General features: G+C 47.3%; 1 protein-coding gene across 2 annotated transcripts; it reads left to right on the forward strand.

Moving 5' to 3' along the window:
* The first annotated feature begins 388 nt into the window (after positions 1–388).
* On the forward strand, positions 389–19,126 carry ep300a (E1A binding protein p300 a). Of its 2 annotated transcripts, none has more exons than XM_052072356.1 (31): positions 389–1,015; positions 2,552–3,240; positions 4,040–4,219; positions 4,451–4,781; positions 5,204–5,323; positions 5,547–5,786; positions 5,908–6,013; positions 6,166–6,291; positions 6,789–6,906; positions 6,991–7,132; positions 7,286–7,360; positions 7,575–7,663; positions 7,954–8,106; positions 8,496–8,981; positions 9,304–9,709; positions 9,797–9,915; positions 10,054–10,117; positions 10,272–10,447; positions 10,902–10,990; positions 11,080–11,160; positions 11,364–11,420; positions 11,513–11,590; positions 11,687–11,754; positions 11,832–11,982; positions 12,098–12,244; positions 12,405–12,518; positions 12,619–12,784; positions 12,960–13,127; positions 13,210–13,371; positions 13,453–13,734; positions 14,118–19,126. In XM_052072356.1, exons 1-31 carry the CDS (start codon positions 922–924, stop codon positions 17,190–17,192), a joined length of 8,352 nt encoding a protein of 2,783 aa, XP_051928316.1. In that variant the 5' UTR covers positions 389–921; the 3' UTR covers positions 17,193–19,126. The 2 variants fall into 2 exon arrangements, with proteins under 2 accessions (XP_051928316.1, XP_051928317.1); XM_052072357.1 differs by having other exon boundaries at positions 5,204–5,317.
* Positions 19,127–20,200: the final 1,074 nt, after the last annotated feature.

Here is a 20,200-nt window from a genome sequence, read left to right on the forward strand (position 1 = left end):
GACAACACCTCCTACAGTGTAGATTTTCATACGAGGTACTGGTGATAACAGGGGATGTCTTTAAAACAAACAGTGAATTACAATTTAAAATAATATTCAACATAAATAAGAAAATAACAGAAAAAATAATTTTAGAGAGCTGCACGGGAATCCCAGAATGAAATCTATTTTGCGATGCCCATCCGCTTTGGTCCAATGAAAAGTAATTGCTGTTTTAATGTATTTATTCTACGGGTCTATGAGAAATCAGACCAACTAACTATTCTTAACACCAATCATAAGAAAAGGAGGTTTCGAAAGCCCGAAGCATTTATTTAAAATCAGCTTTTAATGTAAAGGGAGTTAAAGTATTTTCCCCGCCACCATTGCACTGAGAGAAATCAATTTCTTTTGTTGCATGTTTACTTGTATTTATTTTGTGAAACTGACAACACCTCATCCTCACCCGCTCCCACCAGCGGCACCACCATCACTTGGCAGGCAAACGAGCCGTCTCTACCCGACATTATCTCCAGTCAGACTCCGCTGGAAAGGAGGCTGAAATGACGGATGCAGCCATGGACGAGAGACCCGGGGACACTTTATTTACACCCGAAGAAGCTGTCCAAGTTTAGGGGGAAGCCGGGCGTGCGTTTTCCCCTCTTTACTTTCACCGACCCCCTCCTCCTCCGCTGGCAGAAATTTATAAAGAACAAAAAATCCGACGAGGGAGGGAGGAGGGGGGTTGATTATACGCCGAGGCTGAAATCGAGAGGCGAACCCAGGGAAAGAGGAGTAATTTCTACACGGGACTTTCCCCCTCTTAATCCCCCCAAAGGAGGGGGAAAAGTCGCAATATTGGAAACGGAAAGGAATCAGCTTCTGACAGCGTGAAATCGTTCGCAATTGTGGATACTTTATATATTTTTATTTCGAAAAAATATGGCCGAGAACGTTCTGGACTCTGGCCCGCCTTCAGCCAAGAGGCCTAAACTCTCCTCTCCGGCACTTTCTGCTTCTGCCAGCGATGGAAACGGTACGTATGTCTTCGATATATCACCGGTGACTGTCTTATTTGTTAACTTTGGATTTTTTCGCCCGTTTTCTTGCACCGGGAATTGGGCGAAGACGCGGGATTCCTCTTGTGTTTTTGTCGTAGCTGGCTAACGTTAGCCGTGCTAGTAGCGTATGTGTCGGACGTGCGGAGCAGTCATGGAGGAGCCCTCCCTGCTAGCTCGCATGCTTCCAACCATTACAGCCGGAGCTACCCCCGTTAGCCATTTGCTAAGCTACCTAACTGAAGACTGGACCGTCCCGTGTCCAATTGCCTCGTTCGCCGGGCTTTATCATAAGTTGAATACACACTCAAGTGGTCCCGTTCGAATACTTTATTACACCGATAACAGGACAGTTCCTGTCGGCCTTGTTTTACTGAAGTCGAAATCTTGCTAGCGTTTGAAACAAATCTGTTCCCTCCCCTTCATCACAAACCTGAGTTCCCCTGCTTGTTAGCAACCGTTAAAGTTGTTCACGAAAAGCAGAGGTTGTCGACATTATGGGCCTTTTCCTTAGTTTGTTGTTATGATTATTTTTTTTTACTGGTACTTAAGATTTATTGTCATAGCTGGGGTGTTTTTGTGGATGGATTATGGCAGCAGCTGGAAAAGTGGCCTGATCGCAAAAACGGAGGAGCATGGAGTATGGACAGCGCCATGGCCAAAGCATCAAATCAGGTTTGCACGTTGATACCCCAACGTGCATTAAAGTCAGTTCTGTAGCAAACTCCTCGTGTTGTTGTTTTTATTTATTTGTTGCTCCATTTTTTTAATGTGAAATTGGGATTGGTTGTCGTGTCAACCTTCGGTAGCCAAGTGGTTCAGCCATTACACAGTCATCATACTTTGTATTGTGCAGTACAGTTAAAGTACACTCGGATTACGACAAATAGTTTGTTGACAACAAAATAAGTTATCTCGTCATGTTAAGACCGTTTCAGAAAATGTCATGCATTTTCTTCCCCCCACATTGTGTTAAATTGCTTTGGGGAGCACAATATAGGACGCACACCATCAAAATGACTTCAAAGTTAGGGTTCTGCTAACTGAAATGGATGCTCAACAAGTGGACATGTCAATTGGTGGGAATGTATATCAGAATAGTAGAGAAAGCTTTCATTGTTGTTAAAACGGCAGAAACGACTGCAATTTGGTGTTTAAAGAATGAGATGGAAAAAATGGAAGCGATATATCAATCGTATAAAAGCTACACTAAACAACATGAATTACACGATGCAAATGGCAGTAATGTAGTTTTGGCTATACATACTGAGTTAATGCTTTTACGAGGTCTGTTTTTAGCGCGGCGGGGGCACGTTTACGAGACGTTTTGAGGTGTGTGTTTCCACATACTACTTCGCCTACACCTGTAGCGATGTGCGTTCTGTGTTCATATTATGTTCACAAACAACAACAACAAATATAAGGGTTAGCACGTTACAATGTGGCTGAGAAAGCTTTTTGGGTTTTCCTTGATTTGCCACCTTCACATATCCAAATTTTGTCATCCGTTTCAGATTTTGGCTCACTATTTGACTTGGAGCATGACCTTCCAGATGAGCTCATCAGCGCTAACGAACCAGGCCTTGTCAATGGGGGAGATCTCAACCAGTTGCACACCACCCTTGGGGGAGGCCCAGGTGGTCTCGGTCCAGGAGGAGGCAGCGGAGGCCCCGGAGGAGGGATGGGATTTGGGCTCGGTCCAGGAGGAGGTGCCGGAGGCATCGGCGGCGGTCAGGATGCGGTGGCCAAGCATAAACAGCTGTCAGAGCTGTTGCGTTCAGGGGGACCTACGTCCACCCCGCAGGGACACCAAGGGGCCTTGGGGAGCACGGGAGGGCCTACCGCTATTGGACAACACATGGCAAACATGAAGGCATGCCCTGGGCAGGTACCTCAGCAGATAATGGGGCAAGGACAACAACACCTCTCCCCCCAGCAGCAGGCGAACATGATGCAGCAGAATGCCGTCGCCGGAATGATGGGTGGCATGAACAGGGCCATGATGGCGGCACAGCAGAAAGGAAATAACGGACAGTCGCAGCCAGGCATGATGGGGAACCAGGTGATGAATGGTTCTCCCAGGATGGGCTTTGGAAATCAAGGGATGGGTGGCAACGGCAACCTGTTGGCTGAAACGTTGCAGCAACAGGGAGGCGGGGTTCAGGCAAGCATCAGAGGACAACAACCTGGTGCTTTGAACAAGGTGAGGGCTCTTATTCATAGTCATAATTGGATCAATTTAAAAACCAGAGTCTTTACGTCAATCATGTACTTTGTCTGCTGTTAGAAATGTTAAGAATTTCTTTTACTGATATGTTTGATGATTAACTGGTCTAGTGGCATGCTGCCTGTATTGAATAAGTGGTGGAGGTTGAGAGGTTTGCTACCTGTTATCGCTCTTTTGCTGTAGTGGGAGCCTTTTAAAAAAATTAATGTATAACATCATTTTGACAAAAAGAATATATTCTCGCTTGCACAGTTCTCCAAATTAGAAGTAAAACATGCTTTCTTCAAGCTCTATTTGTCACTCCCAGTTGAAGTTGACGGTAAAATGGACACCCTAAAACCAGAGAATCAAGCACAGTAGTTTAACACCAAAATACTGGAACTAATGTTGTAATATTTCTTATTTTATGAACGTTTAAGCCCCACCATGTAATTGTAGTCTTATTTTTCCTGTGACAAAACATGTTATAAACCATTTTGTTTGTGTTTTTTGGGTCCTAGAATGCATGAATGGCATTTCCATTACTTAACTCTGGGGGGAGAAATGTTTTGTGGATGCCCGGTGGGACATATTGTATTCAATATATTGCATTTGTGGTTACATTCGTTGTCAATTTCCACGTTGAAAATTCACCTTTGTTGACTCTTAGCCAAGTCTGCTCTCTCGTGTGTACTTTTTTGTTTGTTTGTTTTTAACAGTGCGCAAAAGCTTGCATGGACGCTTTTCGTCACTGTCATAGTCCGTGGCTGTAATGTTTACCCATGTGTCTTTCTAGATGGCGATGATGGGCAACCAGGGGGTGTCATTTGGCAGTCCATATGCAGGGCAGGGGAATCAAGGCCTCGGGGGTGCAGGACTGGGCCCTCAACATCAGAATAAAGGCTCCATGGCCAACAGCCTGGCTCAGTTCAATGCGGACAAGAAAAGTCAGCCCATTCAAGGAATGGCCACCATGGTAAGAAATACTTAAGATTGACTTTTTACTTCTCACCCCTACTGATTGTTTTATTGAACGTGACTCGACAGTAACTCTTCACTTTGATCTCTTATGTAAACTTGCTTTTTCTCATTCTCTGTCCCCTCCTATTTCATAACTGAATTAATCACCCACCCCGATTACCTCTTAATGTACTTACCCTGTCTCAACCATGCCACCTTGCTCACACTTTTGTTTTTTGTTTTGCAGGGCTCACCGCAGTCTCAGTCGAGTGTAAGCGGGCCCTCGGTTGCGCCTGTGGGAGGGGCACCCGGCATGGTTCCCGGTGCTCAAGGAGGTCTGGTGGGTCCCGGCACCCAGGTCTCGGCGGCCTCCGCCGCGGCCGGAGCGCCGCCCACCGCTGATCCCGAGAAGCGCAAACTGATCCAGCAGCAGCTCGTTCTCCTGCTTCACGCTCACAAATGTCAGCGACGCGAGCAGGCCAACGGCGAGGTCCGACAGTGCAACCTGCCTCATTGCCGCACCATGAAGAACGTCCTCAATCACATGACTCATTGCCAAGCTGGCAAGAATTGTCAGGGTCAGTTGCCACACCACAAATGAATTCAACATGAATTACCTTCATACTCACCAGTTGTTAGTCCTTTACCATCATTGTATTGTAATGAACTCTTGAAAGGAGTTTTATTTAGAGTGCGGTGGATCTGTTCAAGGCCCACTGTCATTCCACGTTGGCGTTTACTTTAAAACGTGACACTTGGTATTATCAAATGTTTTAAAAATGTCTAAATGAATACACTTATGTTGGTTGTTTCTGTGTGTGAACTTTCCATTCTGTGTTGTGCACAGAGCAACATTTGCTACTTTGTGTCTGTGGTGAATGCTGAAAGGATTTCGGTTTTTGTACAAATTTGACTTCCGTTTTCTTAGCTAAAAACATTCGGGAGGACACACACCTACCCTACAGGAACAACTGTTGATTCCATCTCTTTTCTTCCTCAGTTGCTCACTGTGCATCGTCAAGGCAAATCATCTCCCACTGGAAGAATTGCACTCGACATGACTGTCCAGTCTGCCTGCCACTGAAGAATGCCGGGGACAAGAGGAACCCGCAGTGTGAGTGTCTGTATCTGACCAAAAAAGTTTTTTTCCCCCCCTCTCTCTCATTGGAAGCAGTAGGCTCCGTCATTGAATGTTCAGTTTGTCATCGCAATTGTCATGCTTGCTTTAGTAATTTTGACAACACAGAAGCTATCATATTTCTCACGACTATACGGCGCATCATATTGATAGGCCTTTAAAAAAATGTGTGTCTCACTGTCCCCTGTTTCTTGTGTTGTCACAGCTCTTCTTGGTGCAGCTGCTGCAGGTCTGAGCAGTTCTCTTGGGTCAGTGCCTGGTAGCCAAGCAAGCGCTCCGAACCTCAATCCGCCGAGCCAGATTGACCCGAGTTCGATAGAAAGAGCCTATGCAGCACTGGGTCTCACCTACCAGGGAAACCAGATCCAGGGTCAGCATTCTCAGCCCAACATGCCCAACCAAGCCCTCCAAGGACAGCCTGGTATGAGGCCGATGAACCCAATGGGTAAGTTGGCTACCTTGAAGAGAGATTTACAGGAGAAAGTAAATCTCTTTTAATGTGATTGGTGGTTGGCACCAGCAATGCAAATATATGAGGTGATTTTTTGTTGTTTTTTCTTGTCTAGGAGCAAGTCCTATGGGAGTTAATGGCGGTGTGGGTGCCCCTTCTCAGAATCAACAAGCCAACTTACTGCAAGACACTATGATGCATCTCAATGTGAATAGCCAGGGGTACGCACAAGCATCCGCCTCAATCCATTTGAATGGTCCTAATGTCTGAGCATAGCCTTGAACCGTATATATCCGCACCTCCGAATTCGTTTGTGGCAAATGTCTTTTCAAGATTGACGTTTGAAAGATGCCTTTTTTTTGGGTTTCCTCAGTTTGTTGAATGATGGCAGTGGGGTGGGCTCCATGCCCACAGCAGGTCCTCCCTCTACCACAGGAATGAGAAAAAGCTGGCATGAGGACATCACGCAGGACCTGCGAAACCACTTGGTACACAAGCTGTAAGTACTGACAAAGATGTTTGTCCCCCCCCCCCCCGACCGCAACCTGAAATGACTTCTAAATGCACGCTGATTGGAGTGAAAGTATTTAACTTGAAAAGTCACAACATTGGACTTTGCAGTTCTCTTAAAATTTATAGGTAGAAAGATCAAACTATGCAGATAAATTTATTAAGTTCTGATATCCAAGTGACTGTTCACCGGTCCACTGCTTTTCATTTACATTTCAATAATTTGGAAAAAAATAATTATGTGGATGAAGCGGCGTCATGGTACAGAACCAGGAAGGGGGAGAGAAAAATGTGACAATGTGCCTGCGTCTGATACCTTCAGGGAATCATCATTATCTCATCGGTCTACAATGCTGGTTGTGTCATTTCACTCATGTCTTTCTTTTCCACAAACAGTTGTATTCCTTCTCATTTTGTATACACAATATTGACGAATGAGCTGACGGTTCCGTGAAATTGTAATTTTTTTTTCCCCTTCACCTGCAGCGTTCAGGCCATCTTTCCTACTCCAGACCCCGCAGCTTTAAAAGATCGCCGGATGGAGAACTTGGTGGCTTATGCCAGAAAAGTTGAAGGAGACATGTATGAGTCAGCCAACAATAGAGTAAGTTGCCACAGGATGGTGTTCACATCTATTACAAGGACTGGCATTCTAATGTTGTTTTCTTTGACTTGTCTTTTTGGCCAGGCTGAGTATTATCACTTACTCGCTGAGAAGATCTATAAAATCCAAAAAGAGCTGGAAGAGAAGAGGAGGACCCGTCTCCAGAAGCAAGGTCTTGGTCTCGGACCTACCAGCATGGGTCAATCTCCTGCTGGACTTCCTCCGAGTGAGTGTGCAATACGACACGCACAAGGACTTGAAACGGAGGGGGTTATGCGAACAATTTCTGTGTGTCGCCTGAGAATATTACAACCTCTAAAAAGTGGGAATAGTTAATTAATAAAAAGCTTGTCATGTACATATCATAATGTTTTTCCAGACGGTCCCCTTCCTGACCCATCTATGGTACGACCCGCTGGACCGAATCAAATGGTCAACAGGATGCAAAGCCCAGGTATGCAATCATTGAGAACCAGCCCACATGCTTTGATTTAAAAGCCAAGTATGGCGCCAGATCAAGATGCTTGTCGACAAGAGATTGTCTCACTTTTGTTGCAGCAAAATAACAAGAAAACCAATGAAACGCTGCACGTTTATTCCAGATGTAAATTGTGGTTTCCGATTGAAGTGGTTGGTGGTGTACTAACATAGTCGGCGTGTTTTGTCAGGCATGAATCAATTCAATCAGATGGGGATGCAGTCTATGGGCCAGAGGTCCACTCCTCCTCTCCCCCCCTTGGGAGCATCTGGCAATCAGGTCGGTAAAAAGTGAACTTTACTTGTATTACCTGAGCTCAGTCTGTGTCTGAATTTATTTATGGATCATTATTTCCTGTTCATTGGCTCTTTTTGTCAAATCATTGTGAATCGAATATTCGTCAATATGTCATTATTTTGCAAAGTGGCCAATGAGTGCTATTTCTCGATCTATTGCATAGACCCATCAAAATGCATATTTTTTGACATTACCGGTAGCATAAGTAATAACACTCTTCTTCACACAATGTAGGTTCCCTTGAAATTCTCCAATGATTTGTGTATCTCTAGATGGGGCTCGTTGGTCCGAGGATGGGTCAGCCTAACGTCAACCAGCTCCAGAACCAATATCTGTCCCAGGGGCAGTTTCCTGGCTCAGGACCTGTGGTCGGAACAACTCCTCCTGGGATGGCGCATCCCGGACCCCAGGGAGGCATGGCACAGGTAAGGTCAAGTGTGAGTGCCTGTGCTCCATTGTACCTCGGGTAGTGTGTGTCGTTGATTTATTATGCCAGGTTGGATTGAAGTTTGCCAGTGGAGCAGTGTCAAAAAAATCTGTGATTACCAACGGGCTTTGAGAGGCTTGGACTGCTGCACGATCAAGCTCGTCAACCAATTTGCCTCGTGCGACATTGAGAGACTAAGAAAAGGCCTCTTTTTATAAGCAGAGTGGAATCAATTCTAAAATTGGAATCATAATTGACAAAAAATTGAAATACACTCAGAGTCGTGAAGTGCATGTTTTATGTCAGCCAGGAAGTCAATGTCAATGTCAAAGCAAATATGATTTCTTTTCATTCATATCCTGAACTGTCATTCTGTTCTATCCTCAGACGCAGATGGGCACTCCTCCCTCTCTCCCAGTTGCGAGTCCTTTAGCACAACCGGCTTCCGCAAGCGGTTCCAGCGGAGTCTCCACGGTGGGGCCCATGGGTCCTCAGAGTGTCTGTGGCGGAGGCCCCAACGTGACGGTTGGAGCCCCCACCTCCTCGATGACTCCGAATGCAAACCAGCAACCCAACTCCATCCCCCATTTAGGAGCCATGCGTGGCAGCTCGCCCTCCCCAGCTCACAGCCGCTCACCGACACCTCACCAGACACCCCCCCGACTCGCCGGCTCCCAGACCCCACAGCCGCACACCCCTAATGCACCGCAGTTGGCACCACCTCAACCCCCTCAGCAGAACCAGCTTGGTCAGGGTCCTGGCTCCAACAAGCCCCTCCAGCAGCCGCACGTTGGGGCTGGCTCCACGACGCCATCTCACCCTGGACTTGGCTCAAGCGCAACACCACATGGCACTCAGCTGCCGCGCACTCCGGTTAGTGTTGTTTCAACAGTTTACAACCATTTGCACGTCAGCCACTAAATCCCTAAAATGTTTTTTATGGGGTTTATTAGGCTGGACTTAGACTTTATGTCCAAGTGACGAGTTCTACTTTATGCCTATTTCCAACTTTTTAGACTGTTTCAGTGTTGAGTCGAAACCGTCTTTCCACTTTCCTTGGCATGATTCTAATGTTGTCCTTCCCCCCCCCTTTTTTAAGTTATGGAACTTTGTATTGTCCTCAAATTGTCTCTTTGAGGATTCCTATTTGTAAATAAGAAGCAGCCCTTGACTGTCCTTTTTTCCCCCCCTGCAGTTGTCCCAAAAGGGTTCATTCCAAGCGGACAGTCAGGCTATGACCCCAGCCTCTGTCAGCAGCCTGGATAATTCCTCCCAGCAGGTACAGTCGGACACCACGGCCGCCATCCCAGATCATAAGTCAGAAGTCAAGCAGCAGGACGACGCCGAGGAGAGCGACTCCGGCGGCGGCTCCAAGGGGGGGAAGCTCAGCAATGTCAAAATGGAAGAGAGCCCTGTGAAGATCGAGGTGAAAAAGGAAGAGTGTTCCGCAGAAGGAGGCAAGGTCGTTCCAATGGATACTTCGGCCACCCCGCCAATGTCGGTTGTAAAAACTGAAGACAAGAAACCAGAGGTGAAAAAGGAGTTCAAAGAAGAACAGACGGCCGACACGGCTGTATCACAGGCACCGGCAAAAAAGAAGAGTATGGAAAAGTTTCTTTCATCTCTGCCTGTGATAGACTGAGCTTCTTTTTTTTTGTATCCTAACCAAAGTGTGTCAATTCTTGAAGTTTTCAAGCCAGAAGAGCTTCGCCAGGCCCTGATGCCAACACTGGAGTCCCTCTATAGGCAGGAACCGGAGTCGCTGCCCTTCAGGATGCCCGTTGATCCACAGCTGCTGTGCATACCCGTACGTAAGCACGCTGCTTAGTCATTTAGGTTTTTTTTGGGTGACTATCCGTTCCTCTAACTAACCCTTTCCATGCTCTTTCAATTTTTTTCCCCCCAATTTCGTGTGATGTAATACATGTTCATCATGTCTTTACAGGACTATTTTGATATTGTTAAGAACCCCATGGATTTATCCACGATCAAACGGAAGCTAGACACGGGTCAGTATTTCTCCTTCTTGTGAAGAGCATTTTTTTTTTTAAATCTTGGGAAACCTGTGATGGGTGCAATTTACAGAGAATCTATTCCTGAATCTCTTATGCGGCTCCTCCTGTCGGACTTCTCTGTGACCCCTGCTTTGCGTTTTGCTAATAGGTCAGTATCAGGATCCCTGGCAGTATGTGGATGACATCTGGTTGATGTTCAACAATGCGTGGCTGTACAATCGCAAAACCTCTCGAGTCTACAAGTGCTGCTCGAAACTGGCGGAGGTCTTTGAGCAGGAGATTGACCCAGTCATGCAGAGACTTGGCTACTGTTGTGGACGAAAGGTGAGATCTGGCAAGAAATGCACTAGTATGGTAAAGCCCTTTTAATCGTGTATGTGGATTGTCGTTTTTCTTTTGTTTTTGAATGCTTGAAGCAAGCCCTTCGCTCATTCTTGAAATTGGAAGCCGTGGGTTTGGAGCTAAAATTGGCCTCGCGCACGCCACTTCCATATCGTATTAGACTCGTCTATATTTGGTTTTACTGACAAATAAAAGAACCGAATGGTGCTTGTTTGCGACAGGGGTGAACCTCTGACAATTAAAACATTTGTTCTTTTAACATAAATCAATCCTCACTTCATCTATTAACCGGCAGGATGTTATTGTTCATCACAGTTGGCCCAGGACTGCATCATATGTTCCCAAACTAATCATTTATATTTTTGTTTGCAATTACTTTTTTTTTAACCATAGAAATAACATTGTCGTTGCTTGTTTCTTTGCTTCGGCCCATCAGCTGGAGTTCTCCCCTCAGACACTGTGCTGCTACGGAAAGCAGCTGTGCACCATTCCCCGAGACGCTGCTTACTTCAGCTTCCAGAACAGGTACAGACGAAGGAAGTTCTTATCGTCGCGGCGCATAGAGAACTCGAAAAGAAGCGCAGTTCACCAAAATTTGGGCTTATTGCTGACAGGTACCACTTCTGCGAGAAGTGTTTCAACGAGATCCAGGGAGAGACCGTGTCCCTGGGTGATGACCCTACTCAGCCGCAAACGTAAGTATTGTCGCCCTGGGTCACAAATATGAGGATGCCGAATGTATTTTTAAAGGGCCGTTCATCTCAAATGTCAAGATAAAGTTTTCATCAGAAAAAATCAGTTGACGACAGTTGCCGTCCCATTGCATAGCGATAGAATGTGTTTCAATGTGGTTTGTCACTGCAGTGTTCGCTCGCCCACGTCGTTAAATATCTTTCAGATCCATCAACAAAGAGCAGTTTGAGAAGAAAAAGAATGACACACTGGACCCTGAACTGTAAGTTTAGCGGCTCACAGCCAACAGATTTTCACACCTGAGTCTCACAAAATGGCATGTAATGTGTTTATCTTCATTTTTCTTGATTTAAGGCTTGTTGAATGTTTGGACTGTGGACGCAAAATGCACCAGATTTGTGTCTTGCACAATGAAACAATCTGGCCATCGGGGTAAGGGGCTTTTATTTGATTTTTTATTTTCTTGTCATCACAAGGAAAATTGACTAAAGCTCCATTTTGTTTATTTTATTTTTTATTTTGCCTCAGTTTTGTATGTGATGGCTGCCTCAAGAAGTCTAATAAGACAAGGAGGGAGAACAAGTATTCTGCTAAAAGTAAGTAACTTGGTGTGTGTTATTTTTTGTTAGTGGAATAAAAAAGTAAAACTTCCCTGGTTTTCTTCCCTCTCAAGGGTTGCCTCAGACGAAGTTGGGGTGTTTCTTGGAGACGAGGGTGAACGACTTTTTGAAACGTCAGAGTCACCCGGAGGCCGGTGAGGTCTTCATCCGAATGGTGCATGTTTCGGACAAAGTTGTGGAAGTGAAACCCGGAATGAAGTCCAGGTACGTCAACAACAGGGCGGCAACATGTTCAAGTTTTTATCTGTAAAAAAGTCAGTTGACTTCTTCTTTGCTATTATGTTTTCAAATAGTCGGGTTTTTGTGATTGTTTTTTCAGATTTGTGGATAGCGGAGAGATGTCGGAGTCTTTCCCGTACAGGACAAAAGCCCTTTTTGCATTTGAAGACATTGACGGCGCGGATGTCTGCTTTTTTGGAATGCACGTTCAAGAGTACGGCTCAGACTGCCCGCAGCCTAATCAGAGGTATGCACGTTTCATACTTTTTGGGGTGAGTTCCAGACAATCTAAGAAAACGCAACAATGCGGAGCTCCCGGAACATCTGCAAAAAAGCTGCAGGGGTTGAAACTTGGGGGTTCATTAAATTCACCTAAGTTGTTGACTGCCCTTTTCTAATCCCTTCAGGCGAGTTTACATCTCGTACCTGGACAGTGTGCATTTTTTTCGGCCGCGAAGTCTGCGAACGGCCGTTTACCATGAAATTCTCATTGGCTACTTGGAGTACGCCAAGAAATTGGGGTAAGCTTTTATTTTTCTTCTCCAGAAATCAAGTCACTGTAATAGAATCCAAATTCTGCCCATCAGCATTTGTGCTCACTTTTTTTTGGATCATCCCCAGCTACACAACTGGGCACATCTGGGCCTGTCCGCCCAGTGAAGGGGATGACTACATCTTCCACTGCCACCCTGCTGATCAGAAGATCCCAAAGCCGAAACGCCTCCAAGAGTGGTATAAGAAGATGTTGGATAAAGCAGTAGCTGAGCGAATAGTGCACGACTACAAGGTAGAGAGTCACATTCTAGTCTTTCCTTGGCCTGCTTAAAGCATGGCACAATGAACCCTTCTAAATGTTTGTGGTTTGGCGTTGACAATTTCGCCGATAGCTGTGGAACGGAAGCCACCATCTTTCCACTTCTCCCGGTAATTACAGCACCCTATCTTGGATTCCTCTCTTGTAGGATATCTTCAAGCAGGCGACAGAGGATCGTTTGACCAGCGCCAACGAGTTGCCTTACTTTGAAGGTGACTTTTGGCCCAATGTGCTGGAAGAGAGCATTAAAGAGCTGGAGCAGGAGGAGGAAGAACGCAAGAGGGAGGAGAACAGCACTTCTAATGAGAGTATTGATGTAAGTCATTGAAGGTTGGAAGCGGGTGAGCTTCTGCTAAGTAACATTGACACCCCCCCTTTTTTTTTTCTTTTGCGCGCAGGACAATAAAGGTGACAGTAAAAATGCCAAGAAGAAGAACAATAAGAAGACGAGTAAGAACAAGAGCAGCCTGAGCCGAGCCAATAAGAAGAAGCCGGGGATGCCCAACGTGTCCAATGACCTTTCACAGAAGCTCTATGCCACCATGGAAAAACACAAAGAGGTACAAGAAAGACGAATGCTCACTCCTCATTCATTTGAACTTGTTTCTCACGTTGGGAACGGGTGTTTTGTTGCGCTGCAGGTATTCTTTGTGATCCGTCTGATCGCGGGCCCAATGGCCAATGCGCTGCCCCCCATCGTCGACCCCGATCCGCTGATGGCCTGCGACCTCATGGACGGCCGCGACGCTTTCCTGACGTTGGCCCGGGACAAACACCTGGAGTTCAGCTCACTCAGGCGGTCTATGTGGAGCTCCATGTGCATGTTGGTGGAGTTGCATAACCAAAGCCAAGACCGCTTCGTCTACACGTGCAATCTGTGCAAGCACCACGTGGAGACTCGCTTCCACTGTACCGTATGTGAGGTGAGCTACAGAAAAGTCTTGGTCTTGTGGGACAGTTTATTAAAACTACGCTTTGATGGGGAAACAGTCAAATATTTTAATTTAAAATGACTGATTTGAATATGCAATCGGTCATGATTTTGAGACGGAAAGAGTTACAGAGAGGCGTAGAAGTGGACATCCTAGGAAATGTTCATGGATCGAACAGCAAGTTGTGCTAAAAGTACTGAAACATTGAATTTTAGAGGGGGTCAAATTAACATCATCTGTTCATATTGTAGTGCTAATATCCCCAACATTTTGGAAGTTGTGTAGAGCATGTATGGTTCTCTCTCCGTTGAGGTCTAATAACCGTGTGGATTTGTTTTTAATTTCATGATTAAATAACATGTCATCCCTCGCAGGACTACGACCTTTGCATCACGTGCTACAACACTAAGGGCCACGAGCACAAAATGGAGAAGTTAGGCCTCGGTTTGGACGACGAGAGCAGCAACCAGACGGGCGCCACCACTCAGAGCCCGGGAGACTCGCGTCGCCTCAGTATCCAGCGCTGCATTCAGTCGCTGGTCCACGCCTGCCAGTGTCGAAACGCCAACTGCTCTCTGCCGTCCTGCCAGAAGATGAAGCGCGTCGTCCAACACACTAAAGGCTGCAAAAGAAAAACCAACGGCGGCTGCCCCATCTGCAAGCAGCTTATCGCCTTGTGTTGCTACCACGCCAAGCACTGTCAGGAGAACAAGTGCCCAGTGCCGTTCTGCCTGAACATCAAGCACAAGCTCTGTCAGCAGCAGCTGCAGCACAGGCTCCAGCAGGCCCAGATGCTGAGGAGGCGGATGGCCAGCATGCAGAGAGTCGGCAAGCCGGCTCCAGGAGGCGCTCCGGGGGGCAACGGCCTGCCCTCTCCGGGAGCCAACAACGGCGCGACCGGTCCAGGGACGCCCACGTCCGTCGGCACGCAGCCTCCCACCCCGCAAACGCCCACCCCGGGAAATATGCTGGCGCTTCCTCAGCAGCCGGGAATCGGGGCCGCTGCCGCACAGCAACAACAGGTCCAGCAGCAAAGTGGCGCCATTCCTCCTCAGCATCATTTGCACCATCAGTTTCAGTTGATGGGCGCGGGAGGTGGAGGGGGGGTAATGAACTCCCCCCAGCAGCAGATGGTGCCTCCGCTGCAGCAACAGCAGCCCCCCAGTGTACAGCAACTGCAGCAGCAGCAGCAACACGCCGGCGCTTTGCCGCCATACAATCCCAGAGCACCGGGAGCTTCTCCTCTCCACCAGTCACTGGGGAAACCTGGACTCAGTCCCGTCACCCCACCTCAGCAACAACAAACAGCCAACCAGCTTCAAGGATCCATGCCCGTTCAAGGTCAGCAGCAAGGACCCCCTTTGGCAGCGGTCGAGACGGCTCTAAAAATCCAACGGCTCGCGGAGACCCAGAGACAGATGGCTCAGGCCCAGGCTCAGATCCGAAGTTTAGGACAAGGGGGGATGATGCCCCAACATCCTCATCACCAAAACAACCCGGCCCAGATGGGCATGCCTCACATGGGAGCTCAGGGGATTCCCCCCCAGGCTCAAGGAATCGTAGGCAGAACTATGTTAGACCCCCAACAGCAGGGGATGCTGGCTGGTATGCAGCAAGGCGGCCCCCAGTCTCAGTTGCCCCCTCAAGTCCAGCAGCACCTCCAGCCCGGAGGCGGCGGGCAACTTCAGCAAGCCAACCAGCAGTGGGGGCCCGGCGGACCGGCGATGAACCCGCAGCAAAGGTCCGCCATGATGGGTCACATGACGGCCCAGCAGCAGTCGGCGGTCGCCCAGCAACAGCAGCAGCAACTCAACCAGCAACAAACTCAGCCGGGAAACCGCGGGCTGATGCAGGTGATGTCGGGAGGTGCGGCGGGGGCAGTGGGGCCGGGAAGCCTGCCGCAAGGCGCGCTACAGGATCTCCTGAGAACGCTTCGCTCCCCGAGTTCGCCCCTCCAGCAGCAGCAAGTCCTCAACATCCTCCGCTCCAACCCCACGCTCATGGCGGCATTCATCAGGCAGAGAGCGGCCAGATATCAGGGGGGTCAAGGGGGACCTCCGCAAGGCTCTGGAGGCGTGAGATTCCAAGGGACTGCTGGCGGGCTCCCTGGCGTAGGAGGGCCCGGGCCCAATCAGTTGGCCGGCATGGACAGCCAGCAGATGAATGTGAACCAAGCGGGTCAACCGGGAATGAATATGGCCCAGGCGGGCGGTGCAGCAGCAAATGTGCCCACAATGGCTCAGCTTCAGCAACTTCATCAGCAACAGCGTCCAATGTTGCCTGGCAACCTACAACAACAGCAAATGGCAGCCCTGCAGCAGCAGCAGCAGGGAGCAATGCAAGCAGGCCAACAAAACAGTATGTCCGGCATGACTCCTCATTTCAGAGAACTGTTGTTAAGGAGGCAGCAACAGCAGCAGCAGCAGCAGCAGCAGCAACAACAACAACAACAGCAACAGCAGATGATGAACCACGGACAGTTTCAACAAGGACAACAGGGCTTCATGCAGCCTGGCCAAGGGCAGCCAGGAATGCTCCAGTCTTCCCAATCCCAACCTGGGGGCAGCGTGAGGGCTCCGGGGCAACAGCAGCAAGGAGGTCCACAGGGCGGTCCGGGGCAGCAAGGCTACCCGAGCAACGCATCTCAAGTGGCCGCCGCTCTCCAGCAAAGGCTGCACCAAATGCAGATGCACCAACACCACCACCAACAACAACAACAACAACAGAATTCCATGGGAGGGCATCAAGGGCAAGACGGAGGTCCGGGTAGCGGTGGGTCGGGGGGCAACCCCCTCCAGCCGGGACAAATCGTACCCGGGCAGCAACAGCCAGGCGGCCCCCCGCTGCCACAGACTTCCCAAGCTCTGATTCACCAGAACATCCACCAGAGGCTCCTCCAGCAACAGCACCTGGGTGGGGGCTCCCCAGCGCAACACAGCAGTCCCATGAGCCCCCAGCAGCAGATGGCCCAGTCCCCGCACCCTCACCTCCAAGGCCAAGGCGGCCTGGGTCCGGCGGGTGCTCTGGGCAATCAGGTGAGGTCGCCGCAGCCCTCGCCGCGGCCGCAGTCGCAGCCCCCCCACTCGAGCCCGTCCCCGCGCATGCAGCCCTCGTCCTCGTCATCGCAGCCGCAGCCGTCGCCGCACCGCATTTCCCCGCAGACCCAGAGCAGCTCGCCCCACCCCGCCCACATTGGCCAACATCACCCCAATATGGCCCCGCCTCAACCGTTGCAGCAACAGCCGCCGCCAGGCGGTCCCGTAGATCCCGGACAGTTCAGCTCGGACCAGAACTCCATCATTTCTCAGCTGAGTGGCATGGCAGCCATGCACGCCAACCAAGGGGGACAGTCGGACATGTTGGCCCCAACTAATAATAATAATACTAATAACAACAACAACCAGGAACTGGCAGCGAACATGAACCACAACAGTTTGGACCTCATGTAGCACATTTGTGTGTCTTCATGACAAACTGACACCACAGGAGAGGGTAGTCCAACTAAGGATTTTACAAGTTTTCATTTTTTTATTTAAATATTTTTGTGACGTATGACAATGAACTGAAGCTTCCTATGGGAGATCCGCCGCAGAAAATCCTAGAAGTCAATAAATGAATAAATTAAAAACAATGGTAAATTATTGCTGTTTAATATATATCTATTTTTGCCAGCTGTGTACAAAATGGTGGAAGGGCAACATTTCAGGTTGAAGATATTTCTTCCGTAGTCTATTCCACAATATTTTTGGGGACACTTTTTTTTTGCGCCTTTTTAATGAATATCTTTAAGATTTTAAATGTGGCGAAAAATTTAAGTGAGTTGACGAGCTATACTTTCTCCCCCACTCCCCCCCCCTGAAAGAATAGTTTTCCTCCTCAAATACCCAGTCATGATTGTATCTATTTTGGAGAGGGATGACAACGACAGTTTATTTTGTTTCTGTATTTCTACTTTGTTGTTGTTTTTTTGTCAGCGGATCGTAAAACAAGCCTCAACATGTTTTGCATTGCAGCTCTTCCATCGTTTTTACATCCTACCACAGTGACATGTTTAGGGAGGGGGTTTAATAGTTTTACGATTGTACATCTGAAACCCTGCCCCCACCCCCAAAGAGCTGATGAGGCCAACTTTTGTTTAGCGTTTGGGTTGTAATTGATTTAAAATTGGTGTACATACAGTATATTTTCCATCCTGGCCTCTGAGCTGAGATTAATTTGTATATTTTTTTTCCTGTATTTTCATTTGGATGCTGCCGAGGTTTGCGAAACGCTTGTCGGCTTCTCCAGCTCCCTCCTCACTAATTGCTCCCAGCCACAAAGTTTAAATTCATTGTTGGTACTGTACAAAGTTGAGAAATGGTGGATTTAGATACTGTATTTTGTCATGCAAATGAAAGATGGAAAAAAAACTGTATATAGTTCAAAACATTTACCCTCACGCCCTTAGATTGGTTATTTTGTGTGGATAAAAACAACACACAGGTCCTCCCGAGCTGCTGTACAGTATTGAGATTTGTCTTTCCTTCAAGACTTGGAATAAGGTGTTAGGCGGCCACATGCACCAATGCGCCTTTTTTTTTCTCGCCCCTTGTGTATCGTTTGAAGTGAAGCAGACAAACGTTTAGTCACACATGAACAATCCCACAAACTGGATGTGAAAACCGCCATGTCAATGCGACGCCAGCCGCGGCAGGGGGGGTTCGGTTTCTCGTCGTGTGACCTAAAAGATTTCAAAAGTGGTTATTTAGCTTTTTACAAAGACACAACAGTCACGTGATCACTATTTTTCATTCGGGGGGTTTGGGAACCAGGTGGCAATATATCTTGAGACTTATTTTATAAGAAAAAGGAAGAAAAAAATCAAGGAAAAACTCTTTTATATATAGATATATTATTTAATTTTTATTTTTTTGGAAATAAAACTTGAAGATACAAGAATTAGATAATTTTGTTTTGTATTGAATATATGGTGATGCAAAACGACACTGCAGACAGTCCTTCATTTTGCCCTGGGAGTGTATTATACCATCCTCTTTGAAGAAATGTTTCATGTACATGAATATAGATGTAAACATAGTCACTGTAAAAACCCATGGCAACTGAACAAAAATGTTTTGTTAATAGCATTTCCACCCCCCTCCCCCCCAAAAAAGAAAAAAGAAGTGACTGGAAGTAAGACTATTTAAATATTAGTTAAGTATTCAAATGGAATCTTTGACCACTTTTTTTCGTTCTCTTGTTATAAAATTTCGGTGCTTGCTGAGAGAAAGCAAAAATAACGTGCTCCATTTTCATCTTTTTTTTTAAGTTATTTTGGTGGTCTGACTGTTTTTTTTTGCCAATAAATTAATTGTACAATAAAGTATCTTTGTACTGTTTGGTATTCTTTTGTCAAACGTGTGCATGATTTAAATATTTGTGACAAATTCAGCATGCATTTTGATAAAAGACTTGGTGAACTAAATATTGCACTCTACAGACTGCAAATAGCAACAATTATCAAGCAAAGAAATGGCTTTTTATTTTATTGAACACGAAAGGCAAAGACTCAAATTCAAGTTCAACAATTTATTATACAGAAAGGCAAACAGGACAAGGTGAAAGCATTTTACCAGTCAATGTTTGTGTGGGCCAGTTCAAGTTGCGCACACACAAACACTGATGTCAGGCCCAAGATGGGACCATGTGCTTGACCAGCACATGCTCAAGATGTCATCATGAGATGTCAGTGACCTCACTGACATCTCATACACACCATCGTTTTGTCATTGTGCTTTCTTGGCGATCGTGAATAAAGTGCAAATAAAACACCCATACGCACACTTCCATACGTGCAAGCCAACTTTATTCATTATATCAAGACGCTTTGTTGATCAGGCCAACTCCATTGGAATAGTTGAGACGCAAGTCTCGTCTGGATGCTCTGCTGGTCCCAAAGGGGCCGGGGGCTGAAGAACCTGCAAAACCCAAAGGATCGCGGTGAAATCAATCATCGTTTCAGATTGGGGAGGAAACAACGGATGACTTTCTGAGGGCCCCGATAACTTTTCCCCCTCAAACTATTCACTGTATATCGATCAACATGCACCCCCACCCCACCGCCACCACCACTTCTAAAACAAAGTTGACCGAACTACGACAATGCATGAACTCCAGCAGAATGCGATCTCTTCCCAGCCCCTCCGCCACCACGAGCAGCCCGTCACAGCTGGACGGGGTCAGAAACATTTCGGTCTCAAACTCCAGCAGAGGGCCCGCCATTGGCAAGGGGAAACAATAAACCCGATTTCGTTTTCTGATGTCAGCTAACAACAGTAAGAATCATTGTCAAATTCGACCGCAAACTCACAAGAGGCTCGCCCCCGTCGTCGACGGTGTTGACAAGGTCTTAATGAAACGCAATGGCGCCGTCTACTGGTGACTAATAGGAATGACAAAGATTCGACTGAAGTGGCTC

The sequence above is a fragment of the Hippocampus zosterae genome, chromosome 7 (genome assembly GCF_025434085.1).
Source record: "Hippocampus zosterae strain Florida chromosome 7, ASM2543408v3, whole genome shotgun sequence".
Lineage (NCBI taxonomy): Eukaryota > Metazoa > Chordata > Actinopteri > Syngnathiformes > Syngnathidae > Hippocampus > Hippocampus zosterae.